Below are 20,107 nucleotides of genomic sequence, written 5' to 3'. Positions count from 1 at the left end.
CTTCATTTCAGTTGCTGTTGATTCTACTGTATAGGGAATTGGGGACTCTGTTGTTTTGGGGCAACTTGATTCTGTTGGCTAGATTGGGGTCCCTGTGTATGCATTTTATCTGGAGTATTTGGGTTATTCCATTCATAAGGACATTCATTTCTCCAATGCCCCTCCTTTCCACAGTTAAAACAACATGTGCGGGACTGCTGGGGTGGTCTGGAAAAACAATGCCCTTTTCCTCTATTTCTTCCTCTGCCTCTACCTCTATTTCCACTGTCCCATTGTCCACCATTATCTCGGGGAGGCTGGGTTCGCACTCCACCCTGATAATGGGTACTCGCTGCTTTCTCTTTTATTACATAAAAAGACCCTGCTGCCTGTTTCTGTATTAAAGTTTCCTGAAATTGGTCAATCGTCTGTGTGGTCCATTCTAATATCATCTGTTTGACCACCAAGGCGAACTGTGGTTTTAGATTATTCATATAAGTTTGAATAAGCAAAGCTCCCGCATCAGTAGTTGTAGCTAATCACGCTTTCAGTTGTCAAATTTTCATGAAACATTTTCCGGAACTCAACTACAGTCTCCTGATTTTTGTTTGCATGCTATGGCAGTAGGGAGGGAACTTTTATTTTTAAATACTCTCATCATTTCAGTCTCTAATTCCATCCACATGGTGTTCCTACCTGGTACTGTGTTTAACCCATATGTTCCCGCGTTTCTAGTTTCAATAGTGTTTATACTTGGAACATTTGCCCAGCTCCAGGAACTGGTGTGTCCTTTGATGCCATCAATGATAAGATGCATGTCTTCCTGTGTGTAGTTTCTACCCTTACAGGCCTTTTTTAACCACTTGCCGACCGCCGCATGACGATGTACGTCCTATTTTTGAAGAGGGATATCTCGGTAACGGCAGCAGCTGCTGCCACAACCGAGATATCCATCTCTTCAGGCGGCAGTTGGCTGTACGATAACGGTGGTCTCCGCGGTGGATTCGCCGCGAGATCGCCGCTATCGGCGGCGGGAGAGGTGCCACCGCCCTCCCGCACCTTCCGCCGCTTACCGGAGCCGTCGGTAGCGGCGGAGGCGATCGGGTCCTTCCATCTGCTGGGCATAGAGACAAGTGAGGCTAAGATGGCCCCCACTCGTCTTTATACCATAGGAGGGCGGAAGCAACGTCAAAACGTCACTTCCGCCCATACCTCTTAAAGGTATATTTTTTTTAAATGTCAGATTTTTTATTTTTTATTTTTTTTTGCATTTTAGCCCAAATATGAGATCTGAGGACTTTTTGACCCCAGATCTCATATTTAAGAGGACCTGTCATGCTTTTTTCTATTACAAGGGATGTTTACACATCGAATTTCAGCTTCTAAGACCACCCAGGTAGGTTCAGGTAATGCAGGAAGTCTTCCGTAGACCCCCAGGCCCAGAGATATCAATAATGTGACACAGGAGACAGGTTTGCAATGTTTCACTTAAAGATATCTGATTTACTCAGTGAAAATCTCGCACATTTATACACGTCTAGGGAGAACAAGGGAGGGGTTTACTAAGCTTATACATGTACAGAAGAAATAGCTTCAGTCAATATTTTGCTTATTAGCTGGTGCCATGAGACAGAGACATGAGACTGAATACAAAAACATGCCACACTTTTCACATATTTATGTGGAGAATGTGGATTCCTTTTCATGGACCGGTGCTTGGACCAATGTAAGTATGCATATCTCATGCATGACCCATCCCAAATCACTCTAGCAGTTGCTGCAGTAGTAGATAGCAGCAGTCTTCTGGGTTTGGTGCCGAGTGGCTGCCTTTCTATATAGTAACTATAGGGGGTTGCCTGCACTGCTGCCACTCAGAGAAAGCCTTGTATTTTAATTTAAATAAATACAAGGCATTCTCTGAGGTGAAGAGGCAGGGCAGTGACATCACAATCTTCACTAATATGGTACATTTTAAAAAAATATATAGATATTTTTATATTGTACTTTTGTATGCAAACATTAAACATCTTTGTAATATTTTTTGCAGGTACAGCATCTCCTACATTCCATTTGCAAGGTAAGATGATAAAACTCTAACCACCTAAATCCACTCTTTTGTAATAAAAAAGGGGGAGCTAGGGGTCAGATGCTATTTACTGGAGTGCCATTTAGTGGAGATGTCATTGGACAACTCAGATCATATCACAATGTGCAAAGCCAATCAGAGTTGCTCTGTACTTTGTGATTGCTATAAATCAATCATAGCCATCACAGGTGTAAACACTGTCAAGTGCAATCACAAGCAGGAAGGAGGCTCACGGCGAATCGAAGGTGGAGATGGGGGAATTTAACAGCCCCCGATGCGGGTTCCTAGCTCACAGAGCTTGCCACAGTGATTGCTGTGTCCCTGGACATGGGATCACATTACTGGGTACAGGGCCAAATAAATTGTTAACAAAAGAAATTAATAGTAAACATTGGTTCTCTCTCCTCTCACAAAGATCACCTGTCAGAGGAGAAGGAACCGTTACTGCAGCCTGCGAATAATACACAGCCTGTCGCACAGTGTTAACACAAACAAAACACAAGTGCCAAGCTGCCCACAGTGTCCCTGATCACTGCACCCCAGTGTAATGCAAATAAACATTGCAGCCAACCCCCTGTCACACCTGCCTCAGTGCTGCCAGTAACACCCCATACCAGCATCCTGATCACCGCCATACCAGCATCCTTATCACTGCCATACCCCATACCAGCATCCTGATCACCGCTGTACCTCATACCAGTATCCTGAGCACCACCATACCAGTTTCCTGATCACTGCCATACGCCATACCAGCAGCCTGATCACCATTATATGTCATACTAGCATCCTGATCACTACCATACCCCATACAATACTGTCATACCAGTGTCCTAATCACCACCATACCAATGTCAGCAGAGCCAGCATTTCCAATTGTTTCCACTGTACTAGTGTTACAAGGCCTCCAAAAATGTAATAGGTAGTCAGGACATTAGATGTGTAATTTGTGCATCTAAAAAGCCTTAAGGTGCCCCTTGGATTATGTATCTCTCTGTGTGGTTAGGCTGTGAAAGTTTCATACCTTTGTTATCCCGAAACTCGGTAAATGCAGCAGAATGTGTTTTGAACTGTAATTCCAAGTATGCCTTGTGTATTAGAAAATTTTCAAAAGACTCATTATGCCTCTTAGAAAATAGCTTGGGGTGTGGTCATTTTGTGAGCATTTCCAATGTACTGATGCTCCAGGGCCTGCAAAAATGAGATAGTCAGGAGATTAGATGTGTAATTTATCCCTCTAGACTACCTTAGGCTGGGTTCACACGGAGCGGATCCATGGACTCTGCTAGTTCAGCAGAGGATTGCTCCGTTGATCCCTGTTGAGCAGGCGGATGACAGGTCCTTCTCTGCTCACTATGCAGAGACGGACCTGTCAGAGCCCTGCTGTTCTCTATGGGGAGATCGGATGAAAACGGACAGCCTGTCAGTTTTCATCCAATTCGATAAAAGAAAACATCTTTGCAGCATTGCCAGTCTCTTTGCAGGATTGCCCTGATTTAAATTTGTCGCCGATCTCTGCTGACTGTGAGCGGAGAAGAGCAAGCGGAGCTGAGATACACAAAGCCGAGTGTACTTTGGCTAGACTCGGAAAGATGGACGCGATTCCCCCACACCGAATGCATATAGTCTGCAGCACCGAAGCCCACTAATGGGCGGGAGAGGCAGACAGTTGCCAGGAGGAGAGGAGTGAAGTGGAAGCGCCTGCAGCAGAGATCCAGCGCATATAGTGGTGGAGAAGAGGGGCAGCCTGCAGACCCCCAAAGGTAGGGGGGAACCCTGGTGGGGGATTGGACTAAAATAAAGGTAGAAGGACTCCTTGCGTTGGGAGTTACCAACGCAAGCCCCCCATTCCCTCCCCCTTCAAGGGAAAATGTAAGGGTCTCAGATGAACAAATAAAAGCAAATACCCCTTTAATTGACTTAAGGGGAGATGACCCAGGGAAAGCTGAAATGGCGGCATCAGGCACAGAACAAACAAAGGCAGGATTAACATCAGCCATACTCTCGGTTGTACTGCCAGTGGAGACTGCTAAGGAACACACTTTATATATAGAGGAGACTGAGACAGAGATTGAAAATACAAGCAGTGGGAATGACCGGGACTTTAGAGATATTAGCGAACTGATAAAAGCATTACCTACGAAAGCTTATATACAAGATCTGATCTCCACTGTAGAGAGATCATGCAAACAAGTAGTGGAAGATCTTAAGGAAGAGCTAGGGGCAGTAGGACAGAGAGTGGAAGTGCTCGAAGAAGGCCAAGATGAGATCAAGCAGGCGGTGGGCGAGGTCCAGCATATTATTAAACAGGAGGATGTGTTGAATATTTATAGAGATCAATTAGATTACATTGAGAACAGAGGCTGACGCCAAAACATAAGGATACGGGACCTTCCTGAGAGATATAGTAATAAAAATCTATTAGTAGCGGTACAAAAACTCTTCTCACAAATCTTGGGACCAAGCAGTCCTGAACCAGTGGAAATAGAGTCCACCGTATAAACCCCCTTATAAAACAGAGCAAAGAAAGGCCAAGGGATGTGATCTGTACGTTTCATAAATACTCCATGAAGGAGATTTTAATGAGGACGGCACGGGACATACCCGAGATTAAATTCGAAGGGACACAAATTGCACTATTCCCTGACATATCACGCAGGACATTAATACAACATAGAATGGTGCGTCCATTATTGGAAACAATGAGGAAGATGGAGATTAGGTATCAATGGGGATTCCCCTTGTCCTTAATAGCATCACGAAACAACCGACTTTGTAGATTGGAGACCAAATAATGTAAAGACTGTAATACAATGTCCAGGGCGGTGGACTCAAGTCACAGAGAAGACTTGATAAGATAGATAATACAAGATAAGAGAGAGGAGGGGGGAAGGGAAGGAAAGGGAAAATTCTTGTTTTCCTTCTTTGGTTCTTGGTGTAAATCACTGAGGAGATGGAGGAAGGAGGAGGAAAGGGGATATATGGAGAGTATATTAACATATCTAATGTAATTGAATGGCAATTATTTTTTTATTTTTTTTGTTTCTCCCTCGCTTCTCTCCTCAGCGTTAAGTTATATACTAGAGAATGTATTATAATAAAGGAGGTAGCTCTATAAGAGAAACGAGGAAGAAAGGCCTTGGGTAGAGGGAAAAGGGCTCACCCACTACAAATAGGTTGGTCCTGATGAGGGATTGGATAATCTACATTAAGCGGATGGGAGGGCAAGGGATGCCTATATGGGATAACCCCTCTGGTAGATGGTACACCCTAAGTAATAGGGTGTTTTGTTGTGGAGGATGTGAGTATTTAAGTGATGTGATAGATTTCCCAAGAGAAAAGAAAAACGTAATAGATGGCAATGACTCAAAAATATATAGACTTTGTGCATCCTATAAGAAAATAAGTGATGGATAACTTCTTGAAGATTATGACGTATAATGTTAAGGGTCTGGGTTCACCTCAAAAGAGGGGCCGTTTATGGCAGGAAGTGCGCCACCAGGCTGCGGACATAGTCTACATGCAGGAGACGCACTTTATGCCAGGAAAGGTGCCTAAATTGCCAACATCTTTATATAATCAATGGTTCCACGGTTGGATCTACTTATGGTGGACCAATACTTTCTGGAACAAGTAAGGGAAGTGATGATAGGACCAATAACGATCTCTGATCATGCACCAGTGTTAATGAAGTTTATTTTGGTATCTGCAGGCCAACGGGAGCGGATATAGCGATTAAATGAGTCGTTAGATGACAAACAGATAGCAGAAGATATACAAAATAAAATAAGTTACTTTAAAGAAAATATATCAGGGGAAGTATCAGAACAAACGATATGGGAAGCCCATAAAGCAGTGATCAGGAGGGGAATTAATAGCTCATGGCTCATGAGTTAAAAAAGAAAAAAGGAGTTAAAAAAGAGGATTTAATGAGAAAGAGATATGAGCTGGTGATCAAACATAAGAACAGCCTAGACCCCGATGAAGCCAGACAGTTGGAAAAGCTTAGAGGAGAGCTCACTACACATCTGGATAGGAAAACCAAAGATAAATACAGTTTTTTTTTTTGTGCATAGATTCTATGAACATGGGAACAAATGTGACAAATTATTAGCCAACCAATTAAAAAAAAACAGAAATCTTCCCATGTTCATGGCATCCAATCAAACAACAAATTAATAATAGATACAAAATCTATAGCAAGGGAATTTGAAAATTTTTATAGGAGTTTATACAATATCAAAACCACCCCCCTGTCAGGAGTAGAAGGTGACCAAATAGAGGAAATAAGAGAGTATATTAAGGAGTCCACACTACCACCCCTTTCTTCGGAGGTGGTGGAGTGGATGGAAGAGCAAATAAAGGTAGAGGAAATAAAAAAGCAATTAAAAAGCTACCGAGAGGGAAAAGCCCGGGGCCAGATGGCCTAACAAGCACATACTATAAAAAATATATTAATATTCTGACCATACCATTGAGTATTTTAATCAAATAACAGCTAGGAACCCATTACCCCCAGAAGCATTGCTGGCCTTCCTGACAGTATTACCAAAACCAGGGAAAGCCCCATCTCCCTCTTAAATTCTGACACCAAACTACTAGCAAAAATACTAGCTACTAGATTGCTCAGAGCCCTTCATGTACTACACTGGATACAAAGTGGACCTAATAAGAACCCAAGAGCAGCTCTATCAATGGACGCCGAAAAGGCTTTTGATAGAGTGAACTGGATATTTATGGTGGAAGTATTAAGGGGGATAGGTCTGAGGGAGCGGATGATGGGATGTGTGGCAGCATTATATGCAGGACCAAAGGCAAGGGTAAAGGTGAATGGGGCTCTTTCAAGGGGCTTTGAAATATGGAATGGCACAAGGTAAGGATCCTCATTGTCCCCAATATTATTCGCCCTTGTATTAGAACCATTCCTATGCAGAATAAGGAAAACCAAAAGGATAATGGGAGTAGGAATTGGAGATAGAGAGAACAAAGTGTCTGCATATGCTGATGACTTACTGTTGTAAAAGTAATGCAGGAGGTGAAGAGATATGGGGGATTATCGAATTTCAAAATAAACATAGAGAAATCAATACTACTACCCACTCATGTACAATCATCGCTAGTTGTTTCCCTACAAAATAATTATCCGTTTGTATGGAATAGGAAATCTCTGTCTTATTTGGGAGTATCTCAGCAGACCTAAAATTATTGTATGAACATATTTATAGCCCATTATTAGCTAAAATAACAGAAGGGTAAATAAGGGCGGCACAGTGGTGTAGTGGTTAGCACTCTTACCTAGCAGTAAAAAGGGTCGCTGGGTCGAATCCCAACCACAACACTACCTGTCTGGAGTTTGCATGTTCTCCCTGTGCCTGCGTGGGTTTTCTCTGGGTACTCCGGTTTCTTCCCACACTCCAAAGACATGCAGGTAGGTTAATTGGCTTCTGTGCAAAATTGGCCCTTGTATATGAATGGGGACCTTGGATTGTGGGCTCCTTGAGGGTAGGGACCAATGTGAGTGTGCAGTGTACAAGGATAGGGACAATTGTAGACACTCACCCAGGTTGAACTGGATGGACTGGTGTCTTTATTCAACCTATGTAACTAACTACCCTTAAAATTAATATAATATCCAAACTGCTGTATGTGTTGTCCACAGTACCCATTCTGCTCCCCCAGATGTTTTTCAAAAAAGTATGCAAAATATTTCTGTCTTTTATATGAAAGGACAGGCGTACAAGAATAGCATATAACATCCTACGTAGAAGTAAATGGGAGAGAGGAGTCGGGTTACCAGAGATGGCATTGTACTACAGAGCAATGACCCTGGTGCGAATACTGAATTGGTGTCATGACTCTGAAAATAAAGTATGGGTGACAATTGAAAAAACATGGCAGAAAGAGACTTAGTGGGAGCACCATGGATATCAGCTAAGGACAGGGGACTGTCCAAATGGACATCCCCTTTAACCCGGAACACACTGGCAGTGTGGGATAGAATAAATAGAACCAGTAAATATGCCCCGAGAATATCCCTACTAGCCCCATTAGGAGGGTATCCACGGTTCCCCCCTGGAGAACAGAAGGGAGCCTTGGGCCCATGGGAATCAGGGGGGAATACAATGTGCCTAAGGGTACGTTCCATTGGGTGCTCTTATACCTCAAAGGCAACTGGAGTCACTATAAGGGGGCATGAGGATGGCAGGATGGAGATACAACCAAATGAGATTATTTTTTAAAAAGATAGAACAAGTAAGACCCCAGAACACATTTGAAAAGATGTGTATGAAGATATCCAGACCCAACCATTTACTATCCCAAATGTATAAACTCAACCTTAATGAGGATAAAAACAACACCCTACTTTTATTAACCCCTTCCCGCCGAGCGTACGCAGATGTGCGTACTCGGCTTCCGGGGGTTATACCGGGATGATGCCCGCACCTGCAAGCATCATCCCGGTACCTTTTTCACAGCGGGCGATTGGCTATCCAGCCATAACAACTGATGCGGCTAAAAGCCGATCGGCTGTTATGCCGGAGGAGCAGGAGGGGACGTCCCCCCCCTCCCGCCGCTGTTACCGGTGCTCCCGCTCAATCAGGAGCACCGATTCACGATCCAATGTTTCCAGCTGCGGGGCAGGGACTGGAATGAAGCCATAAGTGGCTTCATTCCAGTCTTCTAATAGTAAACACAGAAGCGACGTCATGACGTCACTTCCCGTTTACTCGGCTGCGAATGGCGCCGGTTTAAAAAAAATATACAGTGGCCTATTGAGTTTTTTAGGTACCGTACTTTGTCGTCATTCCACGAGTGCATGTAATTATAAAGTGTGACATGTTTGGTATCTATTTACTCGGCATAACGTTATCTGTCACATTATGCAAAAAAATTGGGCTAATTTTACTGTTTCGTTTTTTTTTAATTCATGAAAGTGTCCCTTTTCCCAAAAAGTTGCGTTTAAAACACCACTGCAAATACCGTGTGACATAAAATATTGCAACAACCGCCGTTTTATTCTCTAGAGTCTCTGCTAAATATATATATATATATATATATATATATATATATATATATATATATATATATATATATATATATATATATATATATATATATATATATATATATAACGTTTGGGGGTTCCAAGTAAATTTCTAGCAAAAAATATGGATTTTAACTTGTAAATACCAAATGCCAAAAATAGGCTTAGTCATGAAAGGGTTAAAGAATGGGAAAATGAATTAAACTGCATATTTACATCAACGCAAATAAATTTTTTTTATAGAAGTAACATACTCTGTGTGAGCTCATCTATTCAGGAAATGTCGTACAAATTCCTGACCAGATGGTACAGAACCCCGGCTCAATTAGCGCAAATGTATCCAACTGCAGATAACTGTTGCTGGAGAGGATGTAAAGAAAAGGGAACATTCCCCCATATTTGGTGGACATGCCCTAAGATCAAGATATTTTGGGAGGAAATAGCCCCATGGATCAAGAAGATGTCAAAGGAACAGATGGAAATAGTACCGGGGCATTTTTTGTTCCATGGGACTATGGATACTATAAAAGCATATAAAAATAGTGTAATACCACATTTATTAAACGCGGCAAAGAGGATAGTACCCAGATACTGGAAACGGGCCACAAGCCCGACTTTAGGAGAATGGAAAAGGGAGGTAGATGAAATGAGAGAAGCAGAAAGGTGAGTATACAAGACTAGAAATAAACAGAATAAATTTGAAAAAATATGGGAATAGTGGGAAAAATATGCCCCAGAGATAGAAAGATAGGCCATTGCCAAGAATAGGGTTAGACTCTAAAGGGAAATCTGAGAAAGGGAAGAAAATTAAGAACGAACCACAACATTTACATTTTTTATTTTTGCTTTTTTTTTTTAATTAAAGACATTAATGTATATGTGTGATTATGTGATGTATGGTGGAGGGAGGCTGGGGATAATTAAGTCATTATACACACTGAATTGAGGATTTCGATTTAAAGATACTTATTTTGTATTCACATAAGGACACAAAAAAGGCATTTGTATAAATGACACTATAAAATCAAAATATAAATATAGGTGGAAATAAAATAAAGAAAAATGCTTAATATTGTATTCGTACAGAAAGATCATTCATGATGACACACTTGGTGTATTTCATTAAGGGAGAAGGGTAGGGGGGAAGGAGGGGAGGTACAGTAAAATAACACAAACAAATGAAGTTATAAAATTATATAGATTTATTTGTAATTATAAATGAACACAAAGGGAAGGCATCCGTTGAGACGGCACGATATGTATAGTTTTTTTTTTTTTTTTTTCTTTCCTTCTCTCTCATTTTTTTTGGGGGGGGGGGGGGGATAGGGACGGGTGGCGCTGGGGGAGCCAATCACTGTGGTTGACACGTTTATAAGGCAAGAATTGATCCTTTAATTTCTTTGTCTTTTTTTTTTTACATACATCATGTAAATGTTGATTGTAATAAGGGAGAAAATGTTTGATAAAGTTTGTATTATAAAAAAAAAAAAAAAACATGCACCCACGAATTTCCCCTGCATTTTGAAAAAACCTGTGGCACAAAATTACATTTTCAAATGGTTCGCTTTGCCTTTCATAAAATACATTGGAGTGTTTGCTTTCCAAAATGTGCTAATTTTATTAGTGTTTCCATTGTCCTTGTGCACCAGGGATTCCATAATTGTGATGAGATGTGTAGCAGAATGTGTTTTGGGGTGTAGTTATAAGTATGCCTATGGTGCATGTGAAAAATTACTTGTTAAAATGACAGCTGTGGCTCAGTGTATATGCTTGGGGGGGGGGGTGTAAATTTTGGTGTGGGAACTACATGAATTATTAATCTGTCTTTTTTTTTATCTTAAAGTTTTCTCTGAGATCACAGTGATTTTGGATGAGTAATCTTTGAAGTTGTATAATGTTTTTAATAACTTTAGGTGGTAACTATGTAAGCCTTTTTTAAATTCTTTACTAAAATGAAGGCTCAGTTCAAATCTAGTGTTTTGAGATCTTGGCCTGCAATTCCAAATCACACTGCAGTAGTTGCAAAACACACAATGCATGTTGGGGTGCCATTTATTTTTAATTGCATCTAAATGTGGTGCGGTTTTGCTGCAATTGTCGCACAAATCTTTTTGGTCAAATAGGAGCTTCTTTTAGGCGACCATCTTCACGCAATGCAGTTTGATGTGATTCATGCATGATTTATTGCGTCAAAACTGCACTGTGTTTAAGTGACATTAAAATTGAATGCCACTCACACAGTGTGTTTTGCCACTATTGCAATTAGAGGTCGACCGATATGGGTTTTTCTCTGGCCGATGCCGATACCGATATTTAGAAATTGCCACGGCCGATGGCCGATATATGATGCCGATTTTTTTGGGCCGATATGTTAGGCCGATTATTTATTTTTTTCCCTTCATCTCATACCTTTCCCACTGGGGCTTTTTTCAGGCGCTTTAAAATAGCGCCTGTAAAGTGCCTGCAAAACGGCTCCCCTGCAGTCTGTTTGGAAGCCCCAAGTGCTTTCACACTGAGGAGATGCGCTGGCAGGACGTTAAAAAAAAGTCCTGCAAGCAGCATCTTTCGAGTGGTGTATACCGCTCCTCCACCACTCCTGCCCATTGAAATGAATGGGCACCGCTGCCGAAGCACCTGCAATGCGATTTGGCAGCGGCGCTTCACGGGCACATTTAACCCCTTCCTGGGCCGCTAGCTGGATTATAAGTGTCCCGCTAAAACTGGCAGCGTTTTACCGTCAACGCCTGCTCGCTCCAGTGTGAAAGCAGCCTTAAGTGATACAGAAAATTTCTTACATTTATTAAACAAAACAAACATCCAAACAGTTCACTTGTATGTATATTGGTTTAGGGTATCCCCGCGCTGTCGTCAAGGGCCTAAACTATTTAAAAGGGTAGGTTGCAGCAAACTACCGACAGGGGTATGAACCCTAACCCCCAGATAATAAAAGTGAAAATCAAACAGATGGTGTTGCGCTACCTGAACTAGATATAAATATAAATATAAAGAGCCTAGTACTGGAAAAGTTAAAATCTAACTATAAATCAACTAACCTAAAATAAAAGTTAAGGTGTCTTGTGCTAGTGTATTCTAAAACTTGAATTCCAGAAATCGTATGTTTATATATCAACATAAGTAACTAAGCAAAAGGAAAAAATATTCCATAAAGTGCAAATGTTAAAACGTGCAATTCGTAATGCATGAACAAATGATAAAATACAGTCTATAGTGAAATTAGATAAAGTGCCAGTGATAATTAGTTCCGTAATCTTCTTGAAAATAAAAAAGTTATTAAATATATATATAAGACAGTCTATATAAAAGCTGCAATAGGTGCTCAGTGACTTGTTCAGTGCTTCTCAAAAAAGGAAAATAGGTGCCAGCAATCGTGTTGTAATTTCTGTGTCTCCAGTATACACGGCACACTAGGTGAAATGGCCCCTTACCTTACTGCTGTAAGGTAAACAGCAAATCAAGCAGCAAAAACAGGGGTGCAGGGATTCTATCCCAATTCCTAGCAGGTGGATCTTGGTCCCCTCAGGTAGGTATTTTTCCTCTCAGATAGTTTCCATATAGGTCTTTAGCTTCAGTATAGCTCCCAGAGGTCTCATAGGAAAGATAGAGGTACACTCGGATGGTGAAGTACGTTCGTAAAATTTATTGTAACGAAATATAAAAAGAGGTACTCACAAACATACGATAAAATACAGCATTAAAAACGGACGAGCAATCCGCTCGTGTATGCGAACGTCACTTCCGGTATCCTCGTTCCGACGCGTATCGTCACTGGTCACGTGACTTCATCAGGGAATGGGATACTCTAGTACGGAAGTGTCTTTTATATGCACGTGTATGGCGGCCATTTTACTGAAGTCTCCCATAAGATAACATTGGCACCGCCATCTTTTTGGAGTCTTCCATAGGCTAACATGGTGCAGCCATCTTTTAGGAGTCAGTCTCCACCCAGCATCATTTTCCACATATCTAAGCTACACCCGCGGCCATTTTTCGTTGGTCCAGGTTAGCAGCTATTTCTATACAAGGGTTATTTATCAAATGTCATAGGTCACGTTAGTATTATAGCCCCATATTTTACACTAACAATTATCTAAAACCGTTCTTTAAAATAGTATATATAGATTTATAAAACAAATGGTAAGGTAACATTTTATCTCATGGTTAGTATATATTAGCACTATATTGCCCCTCGATATAATGCCCCTTTTTGTCAGGAACCGGAAATGGCGTTCAAAGTGGACCCAGAATGGTTCATTTATACTATCACAATACATAAAATAGTTTTACAGACATGTGAGTTAAATATAATATAAAATGAGTATTGCAAGATCATTACATTAAAACAAGTATCAAATCTAAAACCAAGTTAAGAGATATAAAAATAAGTAAAAATATGTGTTTTTTTAAAAGTCGCTGATAAAGCAGTTTAAGTCAAAATCAATGTTCAAGCCTTGGGGGGTAAATGTGTCCAGAATAAAAATCCACTTAGATTCTGCTTGACTGAGTGTCCTAACTTTGTGGCCCCCCCTCCAGTGTTTCTTATATGGTTCTATACCCCAAAAGGTCAAATGAGTGGGGTCTTTATTATGGTGGGTACTAAAGTGTCTGGATACACTATGCTTATCAAAGCCGCTAATAATGTTCTTTACATGTTCTTTTATTCTTACTCTCAGCGGTCTTTTGGTTCGCCCAACATATTGTAAGCCGCAACTACACTGTAAAGCATAAACAGCTCCCTTGGTGTTGCAGCATATGAAATCCTTAATGTTATATGTGTTTCCCGTACTTGTAGAGGTGAAATTGAATTTCTTTTCGACCGGCTTTTTTACTCTTGTGCACGCATAACAGCGTCTACAGGGAAAAAATCCCTTGCCTGTAAAGAACGTTAAGCCATTATAGGGAGGGTCGGGGATGTTTTTTACTATCTTATCCCTTAAGGTTGGTGCTCTTTTATAAATGAATCGTGGATGTTGCGGTAGGATTTCCTGCAGGTGTATGTCTGACCTTAGTATGTGCCAATGCTTTTTAATCATTTTCTCGATCTTCTTATGTTGCATATTATAATTCAATATTATTGGTACTCCATCACTTGATGGAGTACCAATAATATTGAATTATAATATGCAACATAAGAAGATCGAGAAAATGATTAAAAAGCATTGGCACATACTAAGGTCAGACATACACCTGCAGGAAATCCTACCGCAACATCCACGATTCATTTATAAAAGAGCACCAACCTTAAGGGATAAGATAGTAAAAAACATCCCCGACCCTCCCTATAATGGCTTAACGTTCTTTACAGGCAAGGGATTTTTTCCCTGTAGACGCTGTTATGCGTGCACAAGAGTAAAAAAGCCGGTCGAAAAGAAATTCAATTTCACCTCTACAAGTACGGGAAACACATATAACATTAAGGATTTCATATGCTGCAACACCAAGGGAGCTGTTTATGCTTTACAGTGTAGTTGCGGCTTACAATATGTTGGGCGAACCAAAAGACCGCTGAGAGTAAGAATAAAAGAACATGTAAAGAACATTATTAGCGGCTTTGATAAGCATAGTGTATCCAGACACTTTAGTACCCACCATAATAAAGACCCCACTCATTTGACCTTTTGGGGTATAGAACCATATAAGAAACACTGGAGGGGGGGCCACAAAGTTAGGACACTCAGTCAAGCAGAATCTAAGTGGATTTTTATTCTGGACACATTTACCCCCCAAGGCTTGAACATTGATTTTGACTTAAACTGCTTTATCAGCGACTTTTAAAAAAACACATATTTTTACTTATTTTTATATCTCTTAACTTGGTTTTAGATTTGATACTTGTTTTAATGTAATGATCTTGCAATACTCATTTTATATTATATTTAACTCACATGTCTGTAAAACTATTTTATGTATTGTGATAGTATAAATGAACCATTCTGGGTCCACTTTGAACGCCATTTCCGGTTCCTGACAAAAAGGGGCATTATATCGAGGGGCAATATAGTGCTAATATATACTAACCATGAGATAAAATGTTACCTTACCATTTGTTTTATAAATCTATATATACTATTTTAAAGAACGGTTTTAGATAATTGTTAGTGTAAAATATGGGGCTATAATACTAACGTGACCTATGACATTTGATAAATAACCCTTGTATAGAAATAGCTGCTAACCTGGACCAACGAAAAATGGCCGCGGGTGTAGCTTAGATATGTGGAAAATGATGCTGGGTGGAGACTGACTCCTAAAAGATGGCTGCACCATGTTAGCCTATGGAAGACTCCAAAAAGATGGCGGTGCCAATGTTATCTTATGGGAGACTTCAGTAAAATGGCCGCCATACACGTGCATATAAAAGACACTTCCGTACTAGAGTATCCCATTCCCTGATGAAGTCACGTGACCAGTGACGATACGCGTCGGAACGAGGATACCGGAAGTGACGTTCGCATACACGAGCGGATTGCTCGTCCGTTTTTAATGCTGTATTTTATCGTATGTTTGTGAGTACCTCTTTTTATATTTCGTTACAATAAATTTTACGAACGTACTTCACCATCCGAGTGTACCTCTATCTTTCCTATGAGACCTCTGGGAGCTATACTGAAGCTAAAGACCTATATGGAAACTATCTGAGAGGAAAAATACCTACCTGAGGGGACCAAGATCCACCTGCTAGGAATTGGGATAGAATCCCTGCACCCCTGTTTTTGCTGCTTGATTTGCTGTTTACCTTACAGCAGTAAGGTAAGGGGCCATTTCACCTAGTGTGCCGTGTATACTGGAGACACAGAAATTACAACACGATTGCTGGCACCTATTTTCCTTTTTTGAGAAGCACTGAACAAGTCACTGAGCACCTATTGCAGCTTTTATATAGACTGTCTTATATATATATTTAATAACTTTTTTATTTTCAAGAAGATTACGGAACTAATTATCACTGGCACTTTATCTAATTTCACTATAGACTGTATTTTATCATTTGTTCATGCATTACGAATTGCACGTTTTAACATTTGCACTTTATGGAATATTTTTTCCTTTTGCTTAGTTACTTATGTTGATATATAAACATACGATTTCTGGAATTCAAGTTTTAGAATACACTAGCACAAGACACCTTAACTTTTATTTTAGGTTAGTTGATTTATAGTTAGATTTTAACTTTTCCAGTACTAGGCTCTTTATATTTATATTTATATCTAGTTCAGGTAGCGCATCACTTGTATGTATAATTTAGAATGAAAAAAAAAAAAAAAAAAAAAAAAATATATATATATATATATATATATATATATATATATATATATAAAAATTTATATATATTACACAAAAACAGGTAATCAAAACTTTTGGATGAAAAAAAAAATGTGCTAACTTTACTGTTTTTTTTTTTTTTAATCTGTGTATTTTTTCCCCAAAAAATTGAGTTTGAAAGACTGCTGCGCAAATACCGTGTGACATAAAATATTGCAACAACCGCTATTTTATTCCCTAGGATCTCTGCTAAAAAATATATATAAGATTTGGGGGTTCTATGTGAATTTCTAGCAGAAAATACAGGATTTTTATTTGTAAGCATCAAGTGTCAAAAAAGATTTAGTCTTTAAATGGTTAAACTGAGAACTCTACACAGAGAGTTGAGTTCATTCATTCAAGTGTAAACATTGTATCTTTTTGATCTTTTCTTGGCAGACTGCCCAGAGAGGAGACAAGTAGCTTCACTCAAGTCTCCAGGCAACTTGCACTGACTTCTATTACTGAAGTCATTTGCAAGTCGCGCTGAATATATCATCAAACATAACAGCACAATCGACCAATGCCGATTAATTAAAAAACGCCAAATATCGGCCGGCCGATATATCGGTCGACCTCTAATTGCAATGCGATTTGGAATCGCAGACAGATTTGCAGTGAGTCTTCCCGAAATTTTAAAATGCCAGATGTGATTGGGGCCTGAATTGCTGTCTGTGACCTCACTGGGTAGGTTCATCCCTTTGTTTTTCTTGTTGAGGGAAAAATCCTCCATTGGGGAAACTGTTCCTGTCACAGCTAAAACTATAAATCCGTTCACTTTGGAGAGGCTTCCTTTTTATTTTTTCCTGGAAATCTCCCCAGCAGTACCCAGCACAAAATAACCTTTTTCTACTCAATAGTCAAAGAAAGTTGAAAGTTTAGAAATAAATAATAAATAATAACTTCTTTCTGTTCCCTGGTTTCTCTAGGACTGTTTAGACTTTATTCTCTTTCCCTAGAAAATCTGGTTTCTCTTTCGTTCATTGACTGGCACAGCACCTTTCACCTTGACTTTCGGGTTATATCGCCATCTTCAGGAGAGGACTAGGCAGAACATGTAAAAACAGCAAAACTGCACAGTACCCAGTACACCTAGGGAGCAGTCCTACTGGCTATAACCCCTCACTCTCCTTCCAGAAGCTCCGTTTTTTCTGCTTAGTGTAGAAAGGCCTCCCGGTGGGGACCATTGGTCCTGGGAAATTTTTTATTTTTTCTGCTTTTTGATTCCTGTGATCTACAATCAACAGCAGCGCTGAGTGACAGGCTGGATAATATAGATCCTGATAGTCTCCCCAGCCTGGCCATCGAGCGTGAGCAGACCTTAACTACACGCTAGGTTGGCCACAACATGCCCTGTCTGATCTAGGGTTGACCAGTGAGCTATATGCTCCAGGGCACACATATGGCCCGGCTACTGCAGTCTGTGTTAGTGTGCCGTGGCCGACAGCCACCCCATACTGCTCGGGTGATGGGTCTGTCCATTGAATGCGTCCAGCAGTCCCTGCAGGAGGGGTAAGTATGGTTCCACCTGTCTCGGCAGGATGGAGCAGCTGGGCATTACCTGGGAGGTTGACTAGGGGGTCTCTCACTCTCCCTTTCTTCTCTCCCTGTCCCTTCCCTTCTCACCCTGTCCCTCCCCATGCTATGGGCTACTGTGTGACTGGGTATAGGGGGTGCGGTACATGTACCGCGCCGGGGTGCTCTGGGTCCTGGCAGGGGGCTGCGCTGGGCAGTTGGTGATCCGCTCGTCTTTTTCCCTGGTTTTAAGACATGGTTGGGGTATCTGTATGTATGCCATGTGGGCTGACCCCTGCGCAAATTGCGGCCATTTTCCTCTAGCCACGGACAGTTTTCTTAATCAACCATTATCCCAGCGCTCTCAGACATTTTTTCCTGAGGCAGCCAGCGGCCATTTTCTAATAGCCTCAGTTTGTTCTACCCTAGCGCTGGGTGGCTGGTTCATTTTGGAACAGTGCGAAACTTACACAGTACACCTCGTGGCTGGCACAGGGGAGAGCGGATGGCATTAGCACAGCGCAGTACCTGGGTCGGGCTGGTGAGTCCTGCGGGGGCCCCTCAGTCTGTGGCAGCTAGGAGGGTGGGCATTTTGGGTGGCTTGCCTAAGGTACCTAGTGGTGACAGGCGAGAGTGGGTCAGCATTTCGGCAGAAGCTGGCACTTCTTCCCCAGACATCCCTGCTATTGCAACTGGGTCCCCTGCACTTGTGGTGCCTATGGACACTGTCGGCTTTCCTAGAGTCCTTTGTTGCCAGGGTTGAAGTGGCGTGCGGGCACAGGTGGCCTCTGTTCTGACATTTCAGAGGATGCGGACCAGGACCATTCGGACAGTGAGGATGACTCCGTGTCTGGGTCAGCGCAGGAAAAAGCGATAGTAGGAGCACTTATCACAGCGGTGTGGGATACCCTAAAAATGGAGGATACTGCGGGGGCATCTACAGAGGTGTCAGTCCCTTTTGGGTCCCACAAGCCGACCCACACTGCTAAGGTGTTTCCCTACCTAACTTATTTTGATACGTTTATTTACAAGGAGTGGGGAAGCCCGCAGCGGGCCTTTTCGGACCCTAGACTGATGGCGGTGCGTTACCCCTTTGAGGAGAGTTTCCTGAAAAAATTGACATCTCCAAGTGTTGACCAGCCGGTATCCAGGTTAAAAATAAGGTAACCACGATTCCGGTGGAAGGGACCCCTGCTTTCAAGGATCCTGCCGACACAAGGGCCGAGTCGGTTGCCCAGTCCATGTTTATGGTGGTGGGGTCAGCATTGCGGCCAGTGTTAGCCACGGCACTGGTGTCACAGATGCTTACTGAATGGACTAAATTGTTGCATCGTGAGTTGGAGAGACAACAGGTTTCCTCAGTCTGCGTGGAACTGGCAGACCAGTTGGTGCAGGGCCTGAAGTATGTCTTTGATGCGGCCTTAGATACTGCCCCCTTGCTTTCTAGAGCCTCAGTATCAGCTGTGGTGCTACGTCGCCTGATTTGGCTAAAATGCTGGTTTACGGACCAGGCATCTAAGAAAGTACTGGCGTATTTGCCCTTCCAGTGGGAGAGGCTGTTTGGAGCCTCGCTGGATGACATTATTAAGAATGTTACCGGGGGAAAGAGTACTTTGCTCCCAAAGTCCAGGAAGGGCTAGGAGCCACGCCATAGGCAGGGGCCCTCCTTTTCTGCTCAGAAGCAGATTTTTCCTTTTCCACTCAGAAGCAGATTTTTCGTCCGCCCGGATTGGCAGGTAAGCGTTCCCAGTCCGAAAAGGTGCCCGCTGAGGGACAAAAGCGTCCCTGGTTTTGCATGCCAAACAAACCTGCGAGCAAATCTGTTGCTGCATTGAGGTTTGCCCGACTCTCGGGTGGGGGGTCACCTTTGGGAGTTTGCAGCCCGGTGGACCTTCCTCCTTTGCGACCAGTGGGTCTGCAAACTGGTTTCATCAGGATATAAGATAGTTTATTTCTTGTCCACCAAACAGATTCTTTCCCTCCAACCTTCATCTTCTTCCAGGTTGTCGGGAAGCCCTGTTTGGGGCAGTACAGGACCTGCGATAGAACCTGTGCTGACGCAGAAAGGTTTCAGGGATTCTACTCCAATCATCTGTTTGTAGTCCCAAAGAAGGAAGGGGTCCGCCCGGTCCTGGATCTCAAGACCCTCAACGGCTTTGTGAAAG

At 41.8% G+C, this 20,107-nt stretch overlaps 1 protein-coding gene across 3 annotated transcripts in view; it reads left to right on the top strand.

The window, feature by feature from the left end:
- The window catches only part of SFT2D1 (SFT2 domain containing 1), a 576,004-nt gene that overhangs the window by 543,420 nt on the left and 12,477 nt on the right, over positions 1-20,107 (top strand). For all 3 annotated transcript variants that reach the window (XM_077486539.1, XM_077486538.1, XM_077486537.1), the window contains one exon: positions 2,027-2,056. In XM_077486539.1, the coding sequence (XP_077342665.1) occupies positions 2,027-2,056 (30 nt within the window). The remainder of the gene's footprint in view (positions 1-2,026; positions 2,057-20,107) is intronic.

Source organism: Lithobates pipiens, unplaced genomic scaffold (assembly GCF_037356315.1).
Source record: "Lithobates pipiens isolate NorthernLeopardFrog02 unplaced genomic scaffold, aLitPip1_a1.2 Scaffold_18, whole genome shotgun sequence".
NCBI lineage: Eukaryota > Metazoa > Chordata > Amphibia > Anura > Ranidae > Lithobates > Lithobates pipiens.
This window is presented reverse-complemented; position numbering and strand designations above follow the sequence as displayed.